This window comes from Bos taurus, chromosome 18 (assembly GCF_002263795.3).
Source record: "Bos taurus isolate L1 Dominette 01449 registration number 42190680 breed Hereford chromosome 18, ARS-UCD2.0, whole genome shotgun sequence".
Taxonomy (NCBI): Eukaryota; Metazoa; Chordata; class Mammalia; order Artiodactyla; family Bovidae; genus Bos; species Bos taurus.
Window position 1 is genome coordinate 53769760 of NC_037345.1, and position 17915 is coordinate 53787674.

General features: G+C 51.8%; 1 protein-coding gene across 2 annotated transcripts; it reads right to left on the reverse strand.

Moving 5' to 3' along the window:
- Window positions 1–4450: 4450 nt before the first annotated feature.
- Window positions 4451–14562, reverse strand: DACT3 (dishevelled binding antagonist of beta catenin 3). 2 transcript variants are annotated; one of them, XM_024979173.2, is made up of 5 exons: window positions 14442–14562; window positions 13978–14197; window positions 8294–8390; window positions 7981–8133; window positions 4451–6686 (listed from the first exon to the last, which is right to left on the reverse strand). In XM_024979173.2, the coding sequence occupies exons 1-5, from the start codon at window positions 14486–14488 to the stop codon at window positions 5287–5289; spliced, it is 1917 nt and encodes a 638-aa protein (XP_024834941.2). In that variant the 5' UTR covers window positions 14489–14562; the 3' UTR covers window positions 4451–5286. The 2 variants fall into 2 exon arrangements, with proteins under 2 accessions (XP_024834941.2, XP_059733564.1); XM_059877581.1 differs by having other exon boundaries at window positions 14452–14552.
- Between the last annotated feature and the right edge of the window lie 3353 nt (window positions 14563–17915).

Consider the following 17915-nt stretch of genomic DNA (forward strand, 5'->3'; position numbering starts at 1 on the left):
AGAAAATGTGAATATAATGGAATATTATTCAGGCATAAAAAAGAGGGAAATCTTGCCATTTGTGACAACATGGACGGACAACAGATGACCTAAGTCAGACAGAAAAAGACAAATGCCATGGGGTCTCATTTACATATGGAATCTAAAAACAAAAAGCTTGTAGACACAGAACAGATTGATGGTTGCCTGAGGGGTTGGGGGATGAGCAAAATGGGTGAAGAGAGTCAAAAGCGAATTTCTAGTTGTCAAACAAGTCAGTCATGGGATATAAAGTACAACATGGTCAGTATAATTAATAATCCTGTGTTGCATGTTTGAAAGGTGCTAAGAGAGTCCATCTTAAAAGCTCTCATCACAAGGGAGAAACAATTTAAACAAAAACCACTGAGTCCCATATTTTATATGGGAGAATTTTATGGTAGTGAATTATGTTTCAATAGAGCTGTTAACCCCCTCCTCCCACACCCCAAACATCTAAGTTCCTCTTCGGCTCTGAATTCTCCCATGGCTCTCATCTCTCTGGAGGAATAAAAACCAAATTCCTCACCGTGGCCCATGAGACCCCACGTGATGCAGTGGTCCCAGACCGTCTTCTGCCCTCACCTCCCCCGTACCCTCCCCAGGCCCCATTCTCCCCCGTCTCTCACTGCTCCAGACATGCTGGACTCCCAACTATTTTGCCAACATACCAGGCACTGTTTGGGCTTCAGCACTGGCTGACCTCTCCGCCTGGGAGGTTCTTTCCCAAGAGATCCACAAGCCTCGACTCTCCACCTCCTTCAGGTCTCTGTTCAAACTCACCCTCTCAATTAGAGCACCCCCCGGATCAGTCTACTTAAAAACTCCTCTGCCTCCCCATTCCTTCATCTCTGCTGTTTTCCCCTCGCAGTCCTTATCACCTTTTAAAAATTACAGAATTTATGTATTTATTATGTCAGCATCCTCTCCTGCCGGCCACCAGCTCAGCCTCCATCCCTGTGAGCAGTTCCTTGTGTATCTGTCTAGAAATAATCCATACAGAAATAGGCTGATGGGGCAAAGGCTAACAATGTGGACTCATAAGCAGTCTAACTTAAAGGTCTGGCTTTGCTACTTCTTGGTTTCTGGTAAGTGACTCGAGAGAGCTGTGCCTCGGTTTCTCCATCAAAATGGACCTAAGAGGGACTTCCCTGGTGGTCCAGTGGCTAAGACTCCATGCTTCCAATGCAGGGGGGCCCTGGGTTCGATCCCTGGTCAGGGAACTAAATTCCACACGCTGCAACTAAAGGTACCAAGTGTCACAACTAAGACCCAGCACAGCCAAATAAATAAATATGTGTTTTTAATGGGTATAAGCATCATATCCACCTCCGTGAGAATGTGAGAATTAAATGAGTCACTGAGAATAGTCTGGCATATAGTAAGTGCTCACAGAGTGTTAGTTGTTATTTTTTTATGATTAAGCACTAAAATCTTAAAAAGGAAGAAAGGTCAGCCATCTGCACTTCAACCATCTTGACCACTGAGTGATCTGTGTATCCTTAGACAAGTCCCTTCCCCCTTTCAGCTTTACTTGCTCTTTTTATGAAACAGAGATGGGAGAAATATTCCCAAGGGCCTGAGAAGCAATGACTTTTCCCGGAAACTTTAAAAAATAACTTTGTGAGTTCCCTGGTGGTCTAGTGATTTTAGATGGCGCTTTCAGTGCAATGCCCCAGTTCTCTGGTCAGAGAAATAAGATCCTGCAAATCTCATGGCACAGCCAAAAAAAAAAAAGGCAAAAAAATCAAAACAAAGCAAAAAATAAACTGTTACTGTTGAAGGAAGTATCTTTTAATCCACACACACACCACCACTACAACTCACACCTACCAGAAGGGAAGCTCCATGGGGCAAGGACTTTTTTTCTGTTTTGTTCCTTACTATATCCAAATTGTGGAGAAGGCAATGGCACCCCACTCCAGTACTCTTGCCTGGAAAATCCCATGGACAGAGGAGCCTGGTAGGCTGCAGTCCATGGGGTCACTGGAAATCAGACACAACTGAGTGACTTCACTTTCACTTTTCACTTTCAGGCCTTGGAGAAGGCAATGGCAACCCACTCCAGTGTTCTTGCCTGGAGAATCCCAGGGACCGGGGAGCCTGATGGGCTGCCATCTCTGGGGTCGCACAGAGTCGGACATGACTGAAGCGACTTAGCAGCAGCAGCATATCCAAATTGCCTTAGTGGGCCCTGGACATACAACTCAGTACAGCAGACCTTACTCTCTCAGAAGTCAAAGCAACAGAGAGGTGGATGCACCCATGTAGCCATGTAGTCACAAGGGTCAAAGCAGCAACAAAAATACCCATTCTTCAGACTGTGGAGTCAGGTGGAGATTGGATCCTAGTCCTGGCTCCCTCTTGCTTTGTGACCAGGGTAACAGCCCCTCTCTGAGTCTCTATTTACCCATCCATGCAGTTAATATAATTATTGCTGCTGCTGCTGCTGCTGCTGCTAAGTCGCTTCAGTCGTGTCCGACTCTGTGCGACCCCATAGATGGCAGCCCACTAGGCTCCCGTCCCTGGGATTCTCCAGGCAGAACATCTGGAGTGGGTTACCATTTCCTTCTCCAATGCATGAAAGTGAAAAGTAAAAGTGAAGTCCTATTCTTAGCGACCCCATGGATTGCAGCCTACCAGGCTCCTCCATCCATGGGATTTTATTGGGCTTACCCAAAAGAAAAATGGGCAAAAGGTGTGAACAGGCAATTCAGAGAATTACAAGTGGGTCAGCCTCCCTGGTGGCTCAGAGGTTAAAGCATCTGCCTTTAATGCGGGAGACCTGGGTTCGATCCTTGGGTCAGGAAGATCCCCTGGAGAAGGAAATGGCAACCCACTCCAGTATTCCTGCCTGGAGAATCCCATGGATGGAGGAGCCTGATGGGCTACAGTCCACGGGGCCGCAAAGAGTCGGACACGACTGAGCGACTTAACTTTCAACAAGCATACAAAATGCGTTGTATAAAAGTAGGGAGACATATTAATTAAAATAAAAACATCATTTCCCCCCCAGATTGGCAAAATGAAAACGATTAATAGCATCTCTTGTTTGGTGAAGGGGTGAAAAAAAAATGGGCATCTCAGAAATTACTGTTGGAAATGTCAACTGAGGGCAGTCTCAGTGGAAGGAATTGTGACTATGTCAATTAATATTTCAAATGATTGTACTGTAATGACCAAGCAAGTCTATTTCTAGGATCCTACAGAAATATGGATATGCACAAAGAGGCATATACAAAGATACAACTGCACTAAAGTCCAAAATAGAAAGAATTGAGGAGCTGACAAGGTTAGATCATGGAATCATACGCAGCTACTACAGTGATAGGAAAATGTCACCTAAATTTAGATGAGATGAAAAAATTCCTAGAATACAACCTAGTTAAACTGACATATGAAGAAATAGAAAAGCATAAACAAATAAACAGAAAAGCTAAACAGTACTAAATCCTCAAAGAAATTCAACTAATTAAAACCGTTCCCATATAGAAATCTCCAGGCACAGATCAAAATTTGATAAACAATGTATACATATGGCTCAACTTATGTAAACAGTTTTAGCTGTATAGAGTATAACTGCTGCTGCTGCTAAGTCGCTTCAGTTGTGTCCCACTCTGTGCGACCCCATAGACCGCAGCCCACCAGGCCCCACCATCCCTGGGATTCTCCAGGCAAGAACACTGGAGTGGGTTGCCATTTCCTCCTCCAATGCATGAAAGTGAAAGTGAAGTCACTCAGTCGTGTCCGACTCTTATCGACCCCATGGACTGCAGCCTACCAGGCTCCTCCGTCCATGGGATTTTCCAGGCAAGAGTACGGGTATGTATATTAATATATATGGGCTTTCCTGGTGGCTCAGCTGGTAAAGAATCCGCCTGCAATGAGGGAGACCTGGGTTCGGCCCCTGGGTTGGGAAGGTCCCCTGGAGAAGGGGATGTACCCACTCCAATATTCTGGCCTGGAGAATTGTATGGACTATACATCCGTGGGGTTGCAAAGAGTCAGACACGACTGAGCGACTTTCACTTCATGCATATGTAGAGTCACATATATTTATATAGCTACTAGGATTCATACATGTATGCAAACACATAAAGAAAAACATACAAGGATGTACATCAAACTGATTATGACTTCTGAGAGAAGGCATTTGGGGCTGTCACTTTACCTATATTATTTGTTTCTAAACATTTTGCTTTTTATTATTTCCATTTTATGAAACCATATTTATGACCAAACAAAACTCAACCTAGGATTAGATTCATTGATATAAAATATTCAGTGGTTAAAAAAAAAATGGTATTGAGACCTGAGCTAGGATTTGACATCTGGTTCTCACACTACCATACCCAAAGCAAACAGCAGTTGCTCAATAACTATTAGTCCAAAGGAAAAGTCCATTTAACCACAAAAGGAAAGTCCGCCACCATTTATGTAACACTGTGCATTTATTTACAAAGAGGTTAGAGAAACACACAGATTCTGGCCCCCCTGTGCACTGGGGAGTCACCATCGTCATAATAAATACAGTAATTTTTTTTTTTTTTAAAAGGAAAAAATACTGGATTGGAACAACTGAGGGTCATCCTGGGCTCCCCCCACTCCCTCTCACAGGGGGTACCACGAGATAGAAGCCATCTTCCTTTCCCTCTTCTACCTCCCAATCCTCATATCTGTCCAGGGAGGGAGGTGAAAGAGTCTTTCTCTCCTGGTGTTACCAACTCCTACGTGACCCTCAAAACCCCAAAGTCAGTGCTCCTTCCCTTTTCAGGGCACTCTGCAAGCACCCTCTGGGTGAGCCACAGCGTCTCTGATCAGGGTGCTAAGGGGATATCCTAAGGGTTCAAGGATGTGGAAGGGGGGCCATAACTGGGCATGGAAACGAGGAATAAGAGGGCTCAGTGAGAGAAACGAAGAGGAAAAACGGACTAACTGTCTAAACTAAAATGGGGAAATTCAAACTGAATTACCCCTTCTGTATACCATAGTACACCCATAGTACAGATGAAGAAAGTGAGGCCCACAGAAAGGGAACTTTCTAGCCCAAGGGCTGCAGAGTCCGCAGCTCAACTGGGTCAAACAGGACTCCTCCCTGTGGTGGAGGAGGAGCCTTTTCAACCAAGACTGCAGTGGATGGGGCAGTGAAGAAGGGTCTTTGGAAGCAGAGAGAATGGTGGTCTTTGGAAAGGAGGTGTAGAAGGATCAGTGAGTGGGGGTGTGGTGGTGCAGAGGCCATGAAGGGGGATCCCAAGCAAACCTCTAAACTCACACTGTAGTCATGACCTTGAGAGAACCCGAACGGAAACGCAGTATCTTCTTTTTGAGCGCGTGGGAGGCCTTGATCTTCACAAAGACTTTGGCGGGGCCCGCAGGCGCCCCTCCACCCGCACCAGCCCCTGGCCCGGAGGCCGCGGTGGCTGCCACCAGCTGCTGAGGCCACACGAGGCCACCGCTGCCATCGGAGTCGCTGGATGCGGAGCTGAAGGCAGGCGACTCGCCTTCGCTGGCGCTCGATTCACTCTCCCCATAGCCGCCTCCGCCGACGCCGCTTGCCGGGCCCCGGCGCCCCAGGGGCCCCAGGCGCCCGGCCGAGCACTCCGAGTCGCTGCCCGCGCAGCCGTAGAGCAGACGGCGCTGAGGAGCTGAAGGGGATGGGCCAGGACCCGGGCCTCGGGCGGCGGGGCCGCGGGGCCTGCCCCGGCGCCCATCGGCAGCGTCGATCTCGGCCGTGGAGCGCCAGCGGCGGCAGGACCCCGCTGCCTGAGCCGCGAGAGTGGGCGCCGGACCACGGCGAGGCCGCGGCGGCCGGGGCTCTTCCCTTTCGGCTGTGGGGTACTTGGGGGGACCTGGCGGAACTGCGGCGGCGCGGCCCAAAAGGCTGGTCTCGGACTGGGAGCGCGCAGCCTTGCGAGCCCTGGGCGAGCCCCTGCGGCCTGAGGCCTCGGCCATGCGTCCGCGGCGGCCCGCGGCCCGGGGACGCTCCCGAGGTGGGGACTGCTCCACGCTGCGGCCCCGCGTCAGAGGGGGCGCTTTGCGGCGCGCCGCGCGGCCAGGGAGGCCGCGAGTGGCGGCCTGCGCGCCCGGGATGTACTGTGCCTTCACCAGGCGGCCCTCCGCCGGGCTGTCGGGGGGCGAGGGGACAGCGGGCGGCGCCACGGGCTCGGGGGTCGCCTCCGCTTCCCACGGCGAGGCCCAGGCGCGGCCCAACGGGGCCGGGCTGGCGGGACGGACCCCCGCGCGCTCCACCGGGGGCTCGGGCGCGGATCGCGCGCCTCCGGGGGGCGGGGACGCGTCGGGCGGCCGCTGGCGCACGCTGTTCTGGCGCCGCGGGCCCCCGTCCGCGCCCCCGGGACTGGTCCGGGGCTGGCCCGCCCCCCGGCGGCGGCGCCTGCGCAAGAGCGCCGAGATGTAGCCGTCCAGGGGCCGCCCCGCGCCCGAGGCGTCGGGCGAGTCCTGGGGAGGGCGGCAGCATGGTCGCGGGCTGCGCAGCGCCACGGCGTGCAGGGGGCTGGGCGTCAGGAAGGGCCCCGCGCGGGCTCGTCGCTCCGCGGAGGAGCAGGCCTCTGGGCCCGCAGACCCCGCAGCCGTCGGGTAGGGCGCCGAGAAGGACCGCGGCACGGCTGCCCTAGCGCCCACTGTCTCGGGTACGCTGGGACTGGCGTCTCCTAGGGGAGGGAGGCAAAAAAGGAAGAGAGAGGAGCTCTCAAAGCCCTTTCCCTATGAGCCTAGGAGGAGCAGTTTGCCTGCCGCCTGCCCTACTCTCCCACTCCCATTAAAAACGACAGTCGCAACGAAGCACCTGCTCTCACCCCTTTCCACACATCAGGTTCATAACGAAGTCTTCACAGTGGCCTCCAAGGCCTTGCATGGTCCGTCCTGCCTCTGCGTGTCTGACCTCCAGCTCCTCTGCACTTAGAGAGCTCCACCTCCTGGATGCACCGGGCCAGACGCACTTCCACCTCACGGCCTCTGTATTGGCTGCTCCTGCTACCTAAACTACCCTTCCCTCAGGATGTCTGCTTGACCAGTCCCTCTCTTACTTTAGGGCACCACTCCAATGTCACAGTATCAGTGACGCCGTCTCTGGCCAAATTTTCTACAGTTGCAGTTCCCTCCCCGGCTCCAAGAAACATGCTCTCGTCCCCTTCCATAATTTTCTTTTCATGGTACATGTCAATATCTAACATCCTAGGGACTTCCCTGGTGGTCCAGGGGTTAAGACTCCGTGCTTCCAATGCAGGGGGCATGGGTTCAATCCCTGGTCGGGGAACTAAGATCTTAACATGGGACATGACCGTTAAATAATGAAAAGTGAAAGTCATTCAGTCACGTGAGACTCTTTAAGACCCTAGGCACTGTAGCCCACCAGGCTCCTCTGTCCATGGGATTTCCCTGGCAAGAATACTGGAGTGGGTTGCCATTTCCTTCTCCAGGGGATCTTCTCGACCCAGGGATCGAACCCGTGCCTCCTGCATTGCAGGTGGATTCTTTACTGTCTGAGCCACCAGGGAGCTTATTAAATAAATAAATAAAAATCTAGTATCTTAAATGTTTTACTTGTTTATCTTGTATATTATCTATTTCTCACTTGAATGTCAGTTTCATGAAGACAGCGATTTCTTTACTGCTGTATTCCTCACCCCTATGATATGTGCCAGGAAGGCACATAGTAGGGACTCAGAAACGTAGTTGAACAAATGAAGAGCAGCGATTTCTGTTTACCGAATGGCTACCATGTGCCAAGTTTCAATGTCTTTGGGCAGAGGCTCACTGAATAGTCAAAACTTCCCTGTGAAGTAGATGCTGTTATGAATCCCATTTTAATGGATGAAGAAGCCCAGAAAGAAGGAATGTGCTCAAAATCACACAGTACAGCCAGACTTCAAATCCAGGTTGGTCTGACTCAGATGCTTGTGATCAAAAGCCTGGCTCGCAGGGGCCCAACCCCACCCACCTTACCTAGGGACTTGGGCCTCTCGCTGGCATAGATGCCCCGGGGTTCAGAGGGACCCAGGCGTCCATAGGAGCCAGAGCCAGAGAAGCCACTGTCCCCACAGAAAGTCGAGGGTGGTGAGTCTGGGCCTCCCGTGGAGCTGGGGTCTTCATAGAAGCCTAGATTTCAAAGAGAAGGGGAGAAAACAATCAGTGGGAGCTGAAAAGGGGACACGGGGTGGAGGAGAGGAGATCAAGAGGCAGAGTGAGGAGCCTGTGAAACAGGAGACAGCGGGATGGGGTGGCCCAGCAGACCCCACTACCTCTAACCCATGCTTACCCGAGCTGCGCCCACTCTCCTGTTCCAAGCCCCCAGACTCCAGGCTCAGGTCTCCCAGCTGCTGGCCCAGGTCCCAGATGAGCCCAGGCAAGGCCTCCTAAGGAAGTAGGGAGAGCAAGATGGTCAGAAGACTCCCCAGTCCTCTGCCAACTCGTCCTCTATTCTAGCAGCTCATGGGCAGAGTTTCTCTTTGACAGTGAGGCTCAATTTCAAAAAGGTAAAAGCAGTACCCAACTTCCAGGATTCCCTTCAATATCTCTGTCCCTTCAACCCATTAGAAAGTCTTCCTGGTCGTCTAACTCCAGTCCCTCATTCTGCAGTCACCTCATTTGCTCTTAAGTGTGAGTGAAAAGGCTTCAGAAGGCCCCATCTCTTGTCCCTTCTCTACCAGCTGTTCCCTCTATCTGGAGCTCATGGCTCCTTAACCCCTATTAGAATGCTCTTTGAGCATAACTTCAGGTTTTCCTGCTGTAAAGGCAGGTCACTGCTAGAAGTTAGTGTTCAGGACCCAGCAGATCTCTCAGCCATTCATTCATCTGCCTTCTCCCACACTTTGACTCTCTCGTCTCAGATGCTCCCACCTCCCCCACCATGGCCCCCTTTTTAATATTTATTTATTTATTCACTTGGCTGCTCCAGGTTGTAGTTGCAGCATGTGGGATCTAACTCACTGACCAGGGATCTAACCCCGGCCCCCCCCCTGCATTGGGAGTGTTCAGAGTCTTAGCCACTGGACTGCCAGGGAAGTCCCCCCAGTGCCCTTTATCACCAATGAAAAGTCCATCTGCAAGTCGTCCGTAAGTTTTTCTTGCTGTAGGTTGACTCTGTCCCTCATTTGGGTAAAACAGGGTGACCACGATTCATATAAATTTTTGCACATCCCAGAAAGAATCCCCTCATGCCTACTGGAGGGCTTCCCTGGTGGCTCAGTGGTAAAGAATCCACCTGCCAATGCAGGAAATTCAGGAGATGCAGGTTCGATCCCTGGGTTGGGAAGATCCCCTGAAGGAGGGCATGGAAACCCACTCCAGTATTCTTGCCTGGGAAATCCCATGGACAGAGGAGCCTGGTGGACTACAGTCCATGGGGTCACAAAGAGTCAGACACGATGTAGCCACTGATCAACAACAGCAAATGCCCTTCTGTGAATCTAGCCTTAGTGGAACTACCATAGCAAACCCCAGGGGGTTCCATTGCCTCCAGCAGCAACCCCTCCTCCTCCTGCCCTAGCTCCATCCTCACCCAGAAGCCCTAGTGTGGGTCACAGCACCTCATCCCCATGGGAAATGTCGATGGAGTCTACCCCGGATCCTTTGTGCTGCAGGAAAAGACCGCCTCCTATCAGATGTGAATAAATAAATGAAGGTGAAACCCTTAAAGGGGAGTGACTGGGACACGGTGGGGGCAGGGGCTGAAACAACACACATGGGGTCTCCAAGACACTAGGACTTAACCCCCTTTTGAAAAACAGGACCGGAGCCAGGAAGAGTCTCACACAGATCTGGGTGAGGCCAGAGGTGGGGGCAGCTTCGGGCTGACGGTTGACCCTCAGACAAAAGCGGCTTGTCTGGACGGCAGGCAGGCAGCGGGAGGGAGGGAAGGGGGGAGGAGGGGCTGAGAGGGCAGCCGCCCAGGCTTGCCTATTTAGGGCAGAAAGACTGGCCGGCTCCCCCGCAGACAACCCCCTCTCCAACTTCCTATTCCTGTGGCTGCTCTCCTGGGCCCTGGTCCTTACCCCTCCCCCCTAGAACAGAAGCCCCCATCTGGGCTTGTATCTGGGAGGAAAGTCAACAGATCATTTCACTTTGAGCTCAGTGGACAGAGATGCTCAGAGTGGTGTCATCCTTGAGCAGATCCCAGGGATGCAGCCGCATGATGCAGTGTCAGGGATGGCTAAAACACATCAAGGACCACCCCTATATCCCACATCCTGCCCCACACTAATCATGTCCTTGCTCACCCCGCTGTAGCCACACTGGCCTCCTGACTGTTCCCTGAACATACCAGACATGCTCCTAACTCAGTAAGATGTGATTCCCCAGCACACTCTCCTGGCTCCCTCCCTTGCTTCATTCAGATGCCTACATGCTCCCTTCTCTGATCATTCTTTCCAAAATAGCTCCCCATCATTCTGCACCTGGGTTGCCCTGCCTTTCCCCCACCCCCCACCCCCAACATAGCAGCAATGACCTCCTGACTTAAAATGATGTATCAGGCTGTCATTTGTTCATTTTCTCACCAGATCGTCAGCCCCAGCCCCAGAAGGGCAGAGATTCGTGTCTCTTCTGTATACTGCTGCGCTGTCCCTGTCACCACCTCCCCAACCCAGTCCCAGTACCTAGAACAGTTCCTGGCTCAAAGTAGGTGCCCAGGAAATGTTTGGGAAAGGAATGAATGAATACAGCAGAATACTATACAGCTGTTAAAATGCAACGAGGCCATTTCTATATAACAGAACCATCATCAAGACCTATTGTGGAGTGAAAAAAGGACAATGCAGAGGGACTTCCCTGGTGGTCCAGTGGTTAAGCTCCACCAGGCAAGAGATGTGGGTTTGATCCCTAGTTGGGGAACTAAGATCCCAAACGCCCCGAGGCAACTAAGCCCACACTCCACAACTAGAGAAGCCTATGCATCGCAACAGACAGCTCAAGAGCCGTAACAAAGAGCTAGCACAGCCAAAACAAGCAGAATGTACAGTATAATGATGAGTCAGAACTACTACCTGGGGGTTGTATTAAAAGCTAAGTTACTGGGTCTGACCCCTGATTCCAGGCAGGAGCCTAAGAAATTGAATTTCTAACAAGCTCCTGGGTGATGCTACTAGTCCATCAGGCCATACTTTTTAAGAACCATAGTCTCTGATACCTCACCCAAGAAACTGGAATTTGAAAAAAGCAAAGCAAACTCTATGTATTTTGGAATGTAGCCTGTTTTTGTGCATAGATGCAGAATTCACACCAGGGTGACAATGGTGATCACAGACAAGAGGGTGGATTTTAGGGGGTCAGGGGATGGATGAGGGGACTGGATGGTAGGCTGAAGTGTTCATGGAGGCACGGCTGGGAGCCAAATTCCCAGGGTTCAAGTTCAGCCATTTGCCAACTGTATGACCTTGAGCCAGTTTCTCAGCTCTGTTTCCTCATCTCTAACATGGGCATCTTTTGATTCCAATGGGGTTGTTGTAAGGATTAAACAAATTTAAACAGCAGTTCCTTTTAAGCACTTAATAAATACTGACTTTTATTATTACATGAAAACCATGAATTTCCAACAGGGAAAATATAAAATCATGCTTTACTGGTGTAATTAGAAATAAATGAAAAAAGATTTTTTTCCCCCCAATAAGTTCTGTAGGTCCAATTTCAGTTCTTCCACTGCAGGGAAGAGCAGGAGTAAGGAAGATAAATAGCAGAGGCCTCTTCTTCCCCGGTGCCTGGACCCCACAACACCCCCCTATTTGCAAGTCTGACCTCATTTCTTCATCCTCCCAGCTGCAAGAGGATGAATCTTTAAAAGACCAGAAGGTCCTTGGCCTGAATCTGGCTCTCTGCCTATTCACAGTGCCCCTCATTGGTTTTTTTTTTTTTTTTGCAAGCCCATTTGCAAGTGGACCTGATGCTGTCTGACTCAGGCAGGTTTAAGAGGAATGTGGTTTGGACCCCTGGAGACCCCTTTGCCCAAACTTTCCCAGACATTTACTGCCCCCACTCACATGGCCCTGGTGTGTGTCCAGTTCCCTTGATCTCTGTTAGGAAGTCCTTCTGCAAGTCTAACTTGAGTCCTTCTTGCTGAAGGGGACCATTTTCCTTGGCGGGAGAGAACAGCACTCCTGCCCCATTCAGGATTCTTGCCTCTTTTCTCTGAGGTTCCCCCTAATCTTTCCCTGCATCCCTATCTTTCCTACTAGAAATGAATCAATTTTGGCCTCAATCTTTCTTGTTTCAAAGGGAGTGTATCCCTGGGTGGCAGGATGGAGGAGTCGAAGGGGTGAGCATCACACAACAGAGGCTCAGGGATCAGGGGAGGCCCCCCACCCCCTCTTTGGAAGGACCCAGGAACCCCCAACACCAGAGGAGTTTATATTTAGCGCTTCTCTGCTCCTCCCTCAGTGGCGCTGTCTCCCTCCCGTTGCCTGCCACCGCCTCCTCCCTGATGCGGGGACGGAGCTCTGCTTGGAGATTGTTGGGGGGTGGGGTGGGAGTACTGATGGCTGGGAGTAGACAGAGGGGCAGAAAAGGGGGAGACTGAGGCAGAGAGAGGGAGAGGATGAGGGGCAGGGAGGCAGGACACAGCTGGCCCATCCCCATGCCTTCTGCCTCTCTTTGGAGGGATGGGAGGTGCCTTCCCAAGCCCAGCCAGTTTAGGGTGGGGTGAGCTGGTGAGGGCCCCCACAACGCGCGGCTCTAACTTTGGGAGGGGGTGGGGCCTCCCACAGCTGTTTCTGTTTCCACAGAAGAATGTGCAGGGTCCCTCTCCTGGCGGGGGTGGGGGAGTGGGGTGGGGTGGGGGGAGGGGCTGGCCGTCCAGCCCCAGAGTCTGGCTTCAGTTTACCCCCACCTCCCCGCCATTCCCCATCCAAGGAGGGGGCAGTCGAGGTCAGTAGCAGGGAGAGCCTCCTCCCCCTGCTACCTCGGCTCAGGTTTCCCCAAACGGGAAGCTCTGACCACACACAGGCTTGGGGATGGGATCAGCAAGTGGAGCTGGGGTCTGGGGCCTGGCAGGCTGGGGGGAGGGGAAGAGAGAGACAGGGATGTGGGGCAGGAAGAAATGCAAGAAAGGAAGACCAAGGGAGACAGAGAGACAGAGGACTGAGAAAGGCAAAGAAACAGGCACAGAAAGTCACAGAGATGTGGCAGGAGGGAAAAGAGTGCAAGAAACCCAGGAGAATTAAGGAATAACAAAGAGAGGGAGAGAGAGGTGATGCTCCCTAAGTCATTCTGGACACCTTGCCTCATCTTCCACCATCAAGCACCCAGGGCGTCTAGAAGTCAGACTCCCATGCTGCTTCAATTTGCCACCACTTGGGTTAAGCAGGACTGTGACCAGGTAGCAAAGGAGGCAAAGTGTCACCAAAGGGTCGAGATCACCGTGGGATCCTAAGGGACTGTGAACTTCCTCTCAGCAGCAATCCTTCCCTCAGGAGGTTCGAGGATCCCCTCCCCCCCTCCCCGCCCCCTCCGGAGATCTCCAAGCACACCAGGACTTAGGGAAGACGGGGGGTGGGGGGAGCGCTGATAGGGAGGCCAGGAGAGGGGCATGTTTGGATCCGGCTGTGTGACCTTGGGTGAGTCGTTTGCCCTGTCTGAGCCTCAGGTTTTTTCCTCTATAAAATGGGTACTATCACCCCCTTATCCCCCAAGCTGCAAGAAGACAACGCCTGCCAAATACTCAGCCCGGGCTTGACACGTACTTGGCGCCCAGATGGATTTTCTTTGGGGAAGGGGTGTAGGGAATGCGGGCCTGTGCATCACACGAGGGACCGGCAGAGGCGAGGTAGCCCCCTTTCCCAGTTTGGGGGCGGGGAGGCCTGATCCCGCCCGCCACCCAGACTCTCCAGCCCCACCCCCCTCTCCTTTTCCCCTCCTCCCTCCCCCACCCGGACGGGTGTCTGAGCATCCAACCGAGACAGACAGACAGACACAGACGAGAGCACAGGGACGGAAGGACAGGCGGCCCCTCACCAGCTGCTCTTCCAGGGCCGCTGCGGCCCGGCGCGCCGCCGCCGCATCTTCGTCCTCGTCGGCGTCCTCCTCGTCCTCGGCCTCGGCGCCCCCCATTCCGGGCTGGGCCAGCCGCAGCGCCTGCTGCACGCGGTACTCCTGCCTCTCCCGGAGCCAGTGCAACTCGCAGAGCCCGGCCAGGCTGCCCTCTAGCCAGCCCCGCAGCCGACCCCGCTCGGGGCTCACCGGGAACGAGAAGGCCCGGATCATGGCTGCGGCCCCCCGCCCCAGACCGGCCGGGCCCCGCGGCCACCCCTCTCCCGGTCCCACCTCCCCGCCCCAACAGCCCGCCTGCCAGCCCGCCCGCTGGCCCGGCTGTCACCGTCTCATCTGCATAGGCGCCCGCCCATTGGGCCGCCCACCCGCGCCTTATCTGCATGGCCACGCCCCCGGCGACAGAGCAACCCCGGCTTATTGGCTAGTACCCTTCCTTACGAAGATGCTCTGCTGTGCACCCCCCAACGCGACGCATGCTCGCAGCTGCCTACTCGATCGGCTTACGGCCCTCCTCGCCACGCCCCCCTTCTCACCGCCTTTTGGGCCCTGGCCACGCCCCCACGCGTCACAATGAAACAAGTCCTCCCTTGCCCGGAGGTCATTGGTCCTGGTCTCTCCCGTCCCGCAGCTGGTTCCGCCCCCTTGCGGGAGAGCTCTGGCTGTCATTGGACTGTCCCGCGAGAAGGGCAGGGGTGATATATAAATAGAGAAGGGGTCCTTGTAACATTTTGGCAGCTGCTCCTCTCTCCCCACCTCCTAACCTTCAGCTTTTGAAGCGGCGCGCGAGGCGGAAAGGATTTGAGAGTCTAGTGCTGATTTTGCCTCCTCTTCCAGGAAGCCTTCCCAGATATTCAGCTGAGGGCCAGGCCAACTGAGACGACATCCACCCATAAAATTGTGCTTCTAAGCGAGGTCGGCTTCACGGGCATATGACCCGCTCAGGGGGCCCCGAGTTTGGTTTAATACTCTGCTGTTACTGTCTTGAAATTCTTATTTTTTTGAAAAAGGGCCTTGCACTAGGCCTTTCAAATTCTGTAGCCAGTCTTACGTCTAAGAGTCTTAAGATCGGTCATGTCCCAAATTCGGGAATTATAAGACCCTGGGCCGAACAGAATCTAAGTATCTTTTATCTCCCAGATGCTGTGAGGCTTTGCGCTCACCATTCAACGATTCCAGGGGCCTTTGTACTACGTTCTAAGAGGCTTTGTTCTCGGCCTTCTAAGATGCTCTGTTCTCAGCGCTCTACAGTTCATGAGTCTGAGCCTGACATTCGTTTGCAAGGTTCCCTCCTCCCTCCCCTGGCTCCTTGAACAGGGCTGAAGCCCCCTCAGGCGGCCAGCCTGTGTCACTACGCTGAATGTGCGTCAAGCTCTAGCTCCAAAATTTATACCCATTTCTCAGACTGACTTTGACTCCCTAAAAACCAGGACCCAGAAGATCGTGCAAAATCCTTCCTCCTTTATGATCCCGGGTTACCTTCTGGTCCTGGACTGGAGAGAAAATGTTAGAGATTGCGAGCAAAGACTCCAGAACCAGACTGCCTGGGGTGAGCCCTAGCTCTGCCACTTTCTAGCTGTGTGACCTTGGAAAACATGCTTGCCCTCCCTGTGCCCCTTTCCTTAGCTGTCTAATCGGGGCTGTAATACTGTCTACTGCATAGAGTTGTTATGAGGACTAAGGGAAATGTTTGTCAAGTGCTTGGCGCACTTCCATTATAAAGAGCCACAAAAGGGTCTGATAAATAAGTTAAACATAATCTTGTGAGTCCCACGGAGAAAAAATGAGTCTGGATTTTAGTAGAGATAAACTTTATTCAATCCTCCTCTTGTTTAAGACAGATGTAGACTGCCATTTATTGTTGATGTTGTTCAGTTACTAAGTCGTGTTCAACTCTTTGCAACCCCATGGATTGTAGCCCACCAGGCTCCTCTGTCCATGGAATTTTCCAGGCAAGAATGCTGGAGTGGGTTACCATTTCCTTAAGTTACATTAATTTACCAACAGTGGGGAGATGATCAGGTTGATGAAAGGGGATATGGAAAGCTCGCTCTCAAACAAGATTTTCTTGGCAGTAAGTGTGTGGGGTGATGTCAGGATTGGTTTTCATCCCTGCTGTTTGTGCAAGACCAGTGGAACCATTTTCTGTGTAAAATGTTGGATCTGGAGCTGACTTAGGGTTCTGGTCACCAGCCATTTGAAGATAAGTATCCCTAGGAAGATAAATAAAAAGAGAATTGCTCATGATCCAGTTAGGGAGTAAAACCAAAGATTAGAGACAAGAGTGCAGCCAGATGAGAGGGTTCCAAGTAGGAGATGAAGAGAGATCCTTAGTAGGTGGAGTCAGAAGAGTGGTAGCAATTTTCTGGATTTCCTTGTTGGCCTTTGGATGGTGGGGATGATGATGTCTGTAGAGTTCCTGGGAATGAACGTACCACACATGACTCCTGATCCATAGATAGGGTAGGGGGAGCTTCCTGTGCAGATGGAGCACTGAGTTGGGAAGGGTCTTGGAAGGGAGTATGGAAGGAGGGCATGGCAATCCAGTCTAGTATTCTTGCCGGGATAATCCCACGGACGGAGGAGCCTGGTAGGTCGTAGTCCATGGGGTCGCAAAGAATCAGACACCACTGAGCAACTGGGCATGCACGCAGACACCCATGGAGAACTAAGATCTCACATGCCACATGGCTAAGGCCAAAAAAATTAAAAATTAAAGTGTGGCAAATTGTGGCATCTCATCAAAATCATTGCTGGACCCTGAGGGTGGTTGAAAGGTGGATAGACAATGAGATACTTAAGGGGTGGGGTGGCCCCTGTATCTACAAAGCTGGGGGTAGCATGCCCATTAATGGGGATGGTCATTTGCCTCTGTGGGTTGAGGGGTGTTTATGGATGAAGAGGAGAAGATCTGCTGGGAGTCACCGGGGAGAATGAATCTCAGGTTCAAATTCCTTTTATTTATTTAAATATCTATTTGGCTGCGTCAGGTCTTAGTTGTAGCATATGGGATCTAGTTCCCTGATCAGGGATGGTACCCAGGCTCCCTGCATTGGGAGCACAGAGTCTTAGCCACTGGACCACCAGGGAAGTCCTTCAAATTCCTTTTTTGTATTTTAAAGCTGGATAGGCTCAAGTCCAACGTCCCTTTTCTTTATAGTACCTGTAGGTGTCTCTCTGAAGATTAGGTTTAGTGGTTTCTGATGGCCCAATAGGATCGATTTTTACCTATTTATCTCCAATTGTTTAAGTATCAGGACCTTAAATTGGATTGTGTGGATTTTTTTTTTTTTTTTGTATCCTCATGTTGGACTCTCTTGGAGTTCTGTAATCAAGCTAACACAATGTTTTTGATTGTCTTTGGTTTCTGACCCCAGGATGTTGACAAAAGTCGTGGCCAAGATAGAAGCAGTGTGATTGTCAGGGATCAGGCCTGAGTAGTCTTTCCATCTATTTCCTGGCCTGGCTCTATCACTGCAGATGGATTTGTCCCTCTGTTGTCTACCCTCCTGAATTTTAGACCAGTTAGTTTTAGGAGAAACACTCAGGATGGGGTCTAAGAGACATGCCCCAAAAGTGTGGGCTTGGAATATGCCTCAGAGGTGTTCTGGTTTGTTTGGAGATCCTCATTGACTAGGGTTCATTCAACCTTTTCAAATTAAAGAGCTGCAACTCCCCAACCGACCAGCAGATGGGCTAATTGATATAAATTGGGAAGACATGGCAGATGGTGATTGCAGCCTTGAAGTTAAAAGACGCTAACTCTTTGGAAGGAAAGTTATGACCAACCTAGATAGCATTTTAAAAAGCAGAGACATTACTTTGCCAACAAAGGTCCGTCTAGTCAAGGCTATGGTTTTTCCAGTAGTCATGTATGGATGTGAGAGTTGGACTGTGAAGAAAGC

What these genes read in the sequence shown, in the direction of transcription:
- DACT3 (XM_024979173.2), bottom strand. Translation starts at nt 14,488, where the DNA reads ATGCGTCGCGTTGGGGGGTGCACAGCAGAGCATCTTCGTAAGGAAGG. An exon ending in CGGCCCTGGAAGAGCAGCTG is followed by an intron (nt 8,391 to 13,977) that starts GTGAGGGGCCGC and finishes CTACTTCCTTAG; the next exon opens with GAGGCCTTGCCTGGGCTCAT. An exon ending in CGAGAGGCCCAAGTCCCTAG is followed by an intron (nt 6,687 to 7,980) that starts GTAAGGTGGGTG and finishes TCCCTCCCCTAG; the next exon opens with GAGACGCCAGTCCCAGCGTA.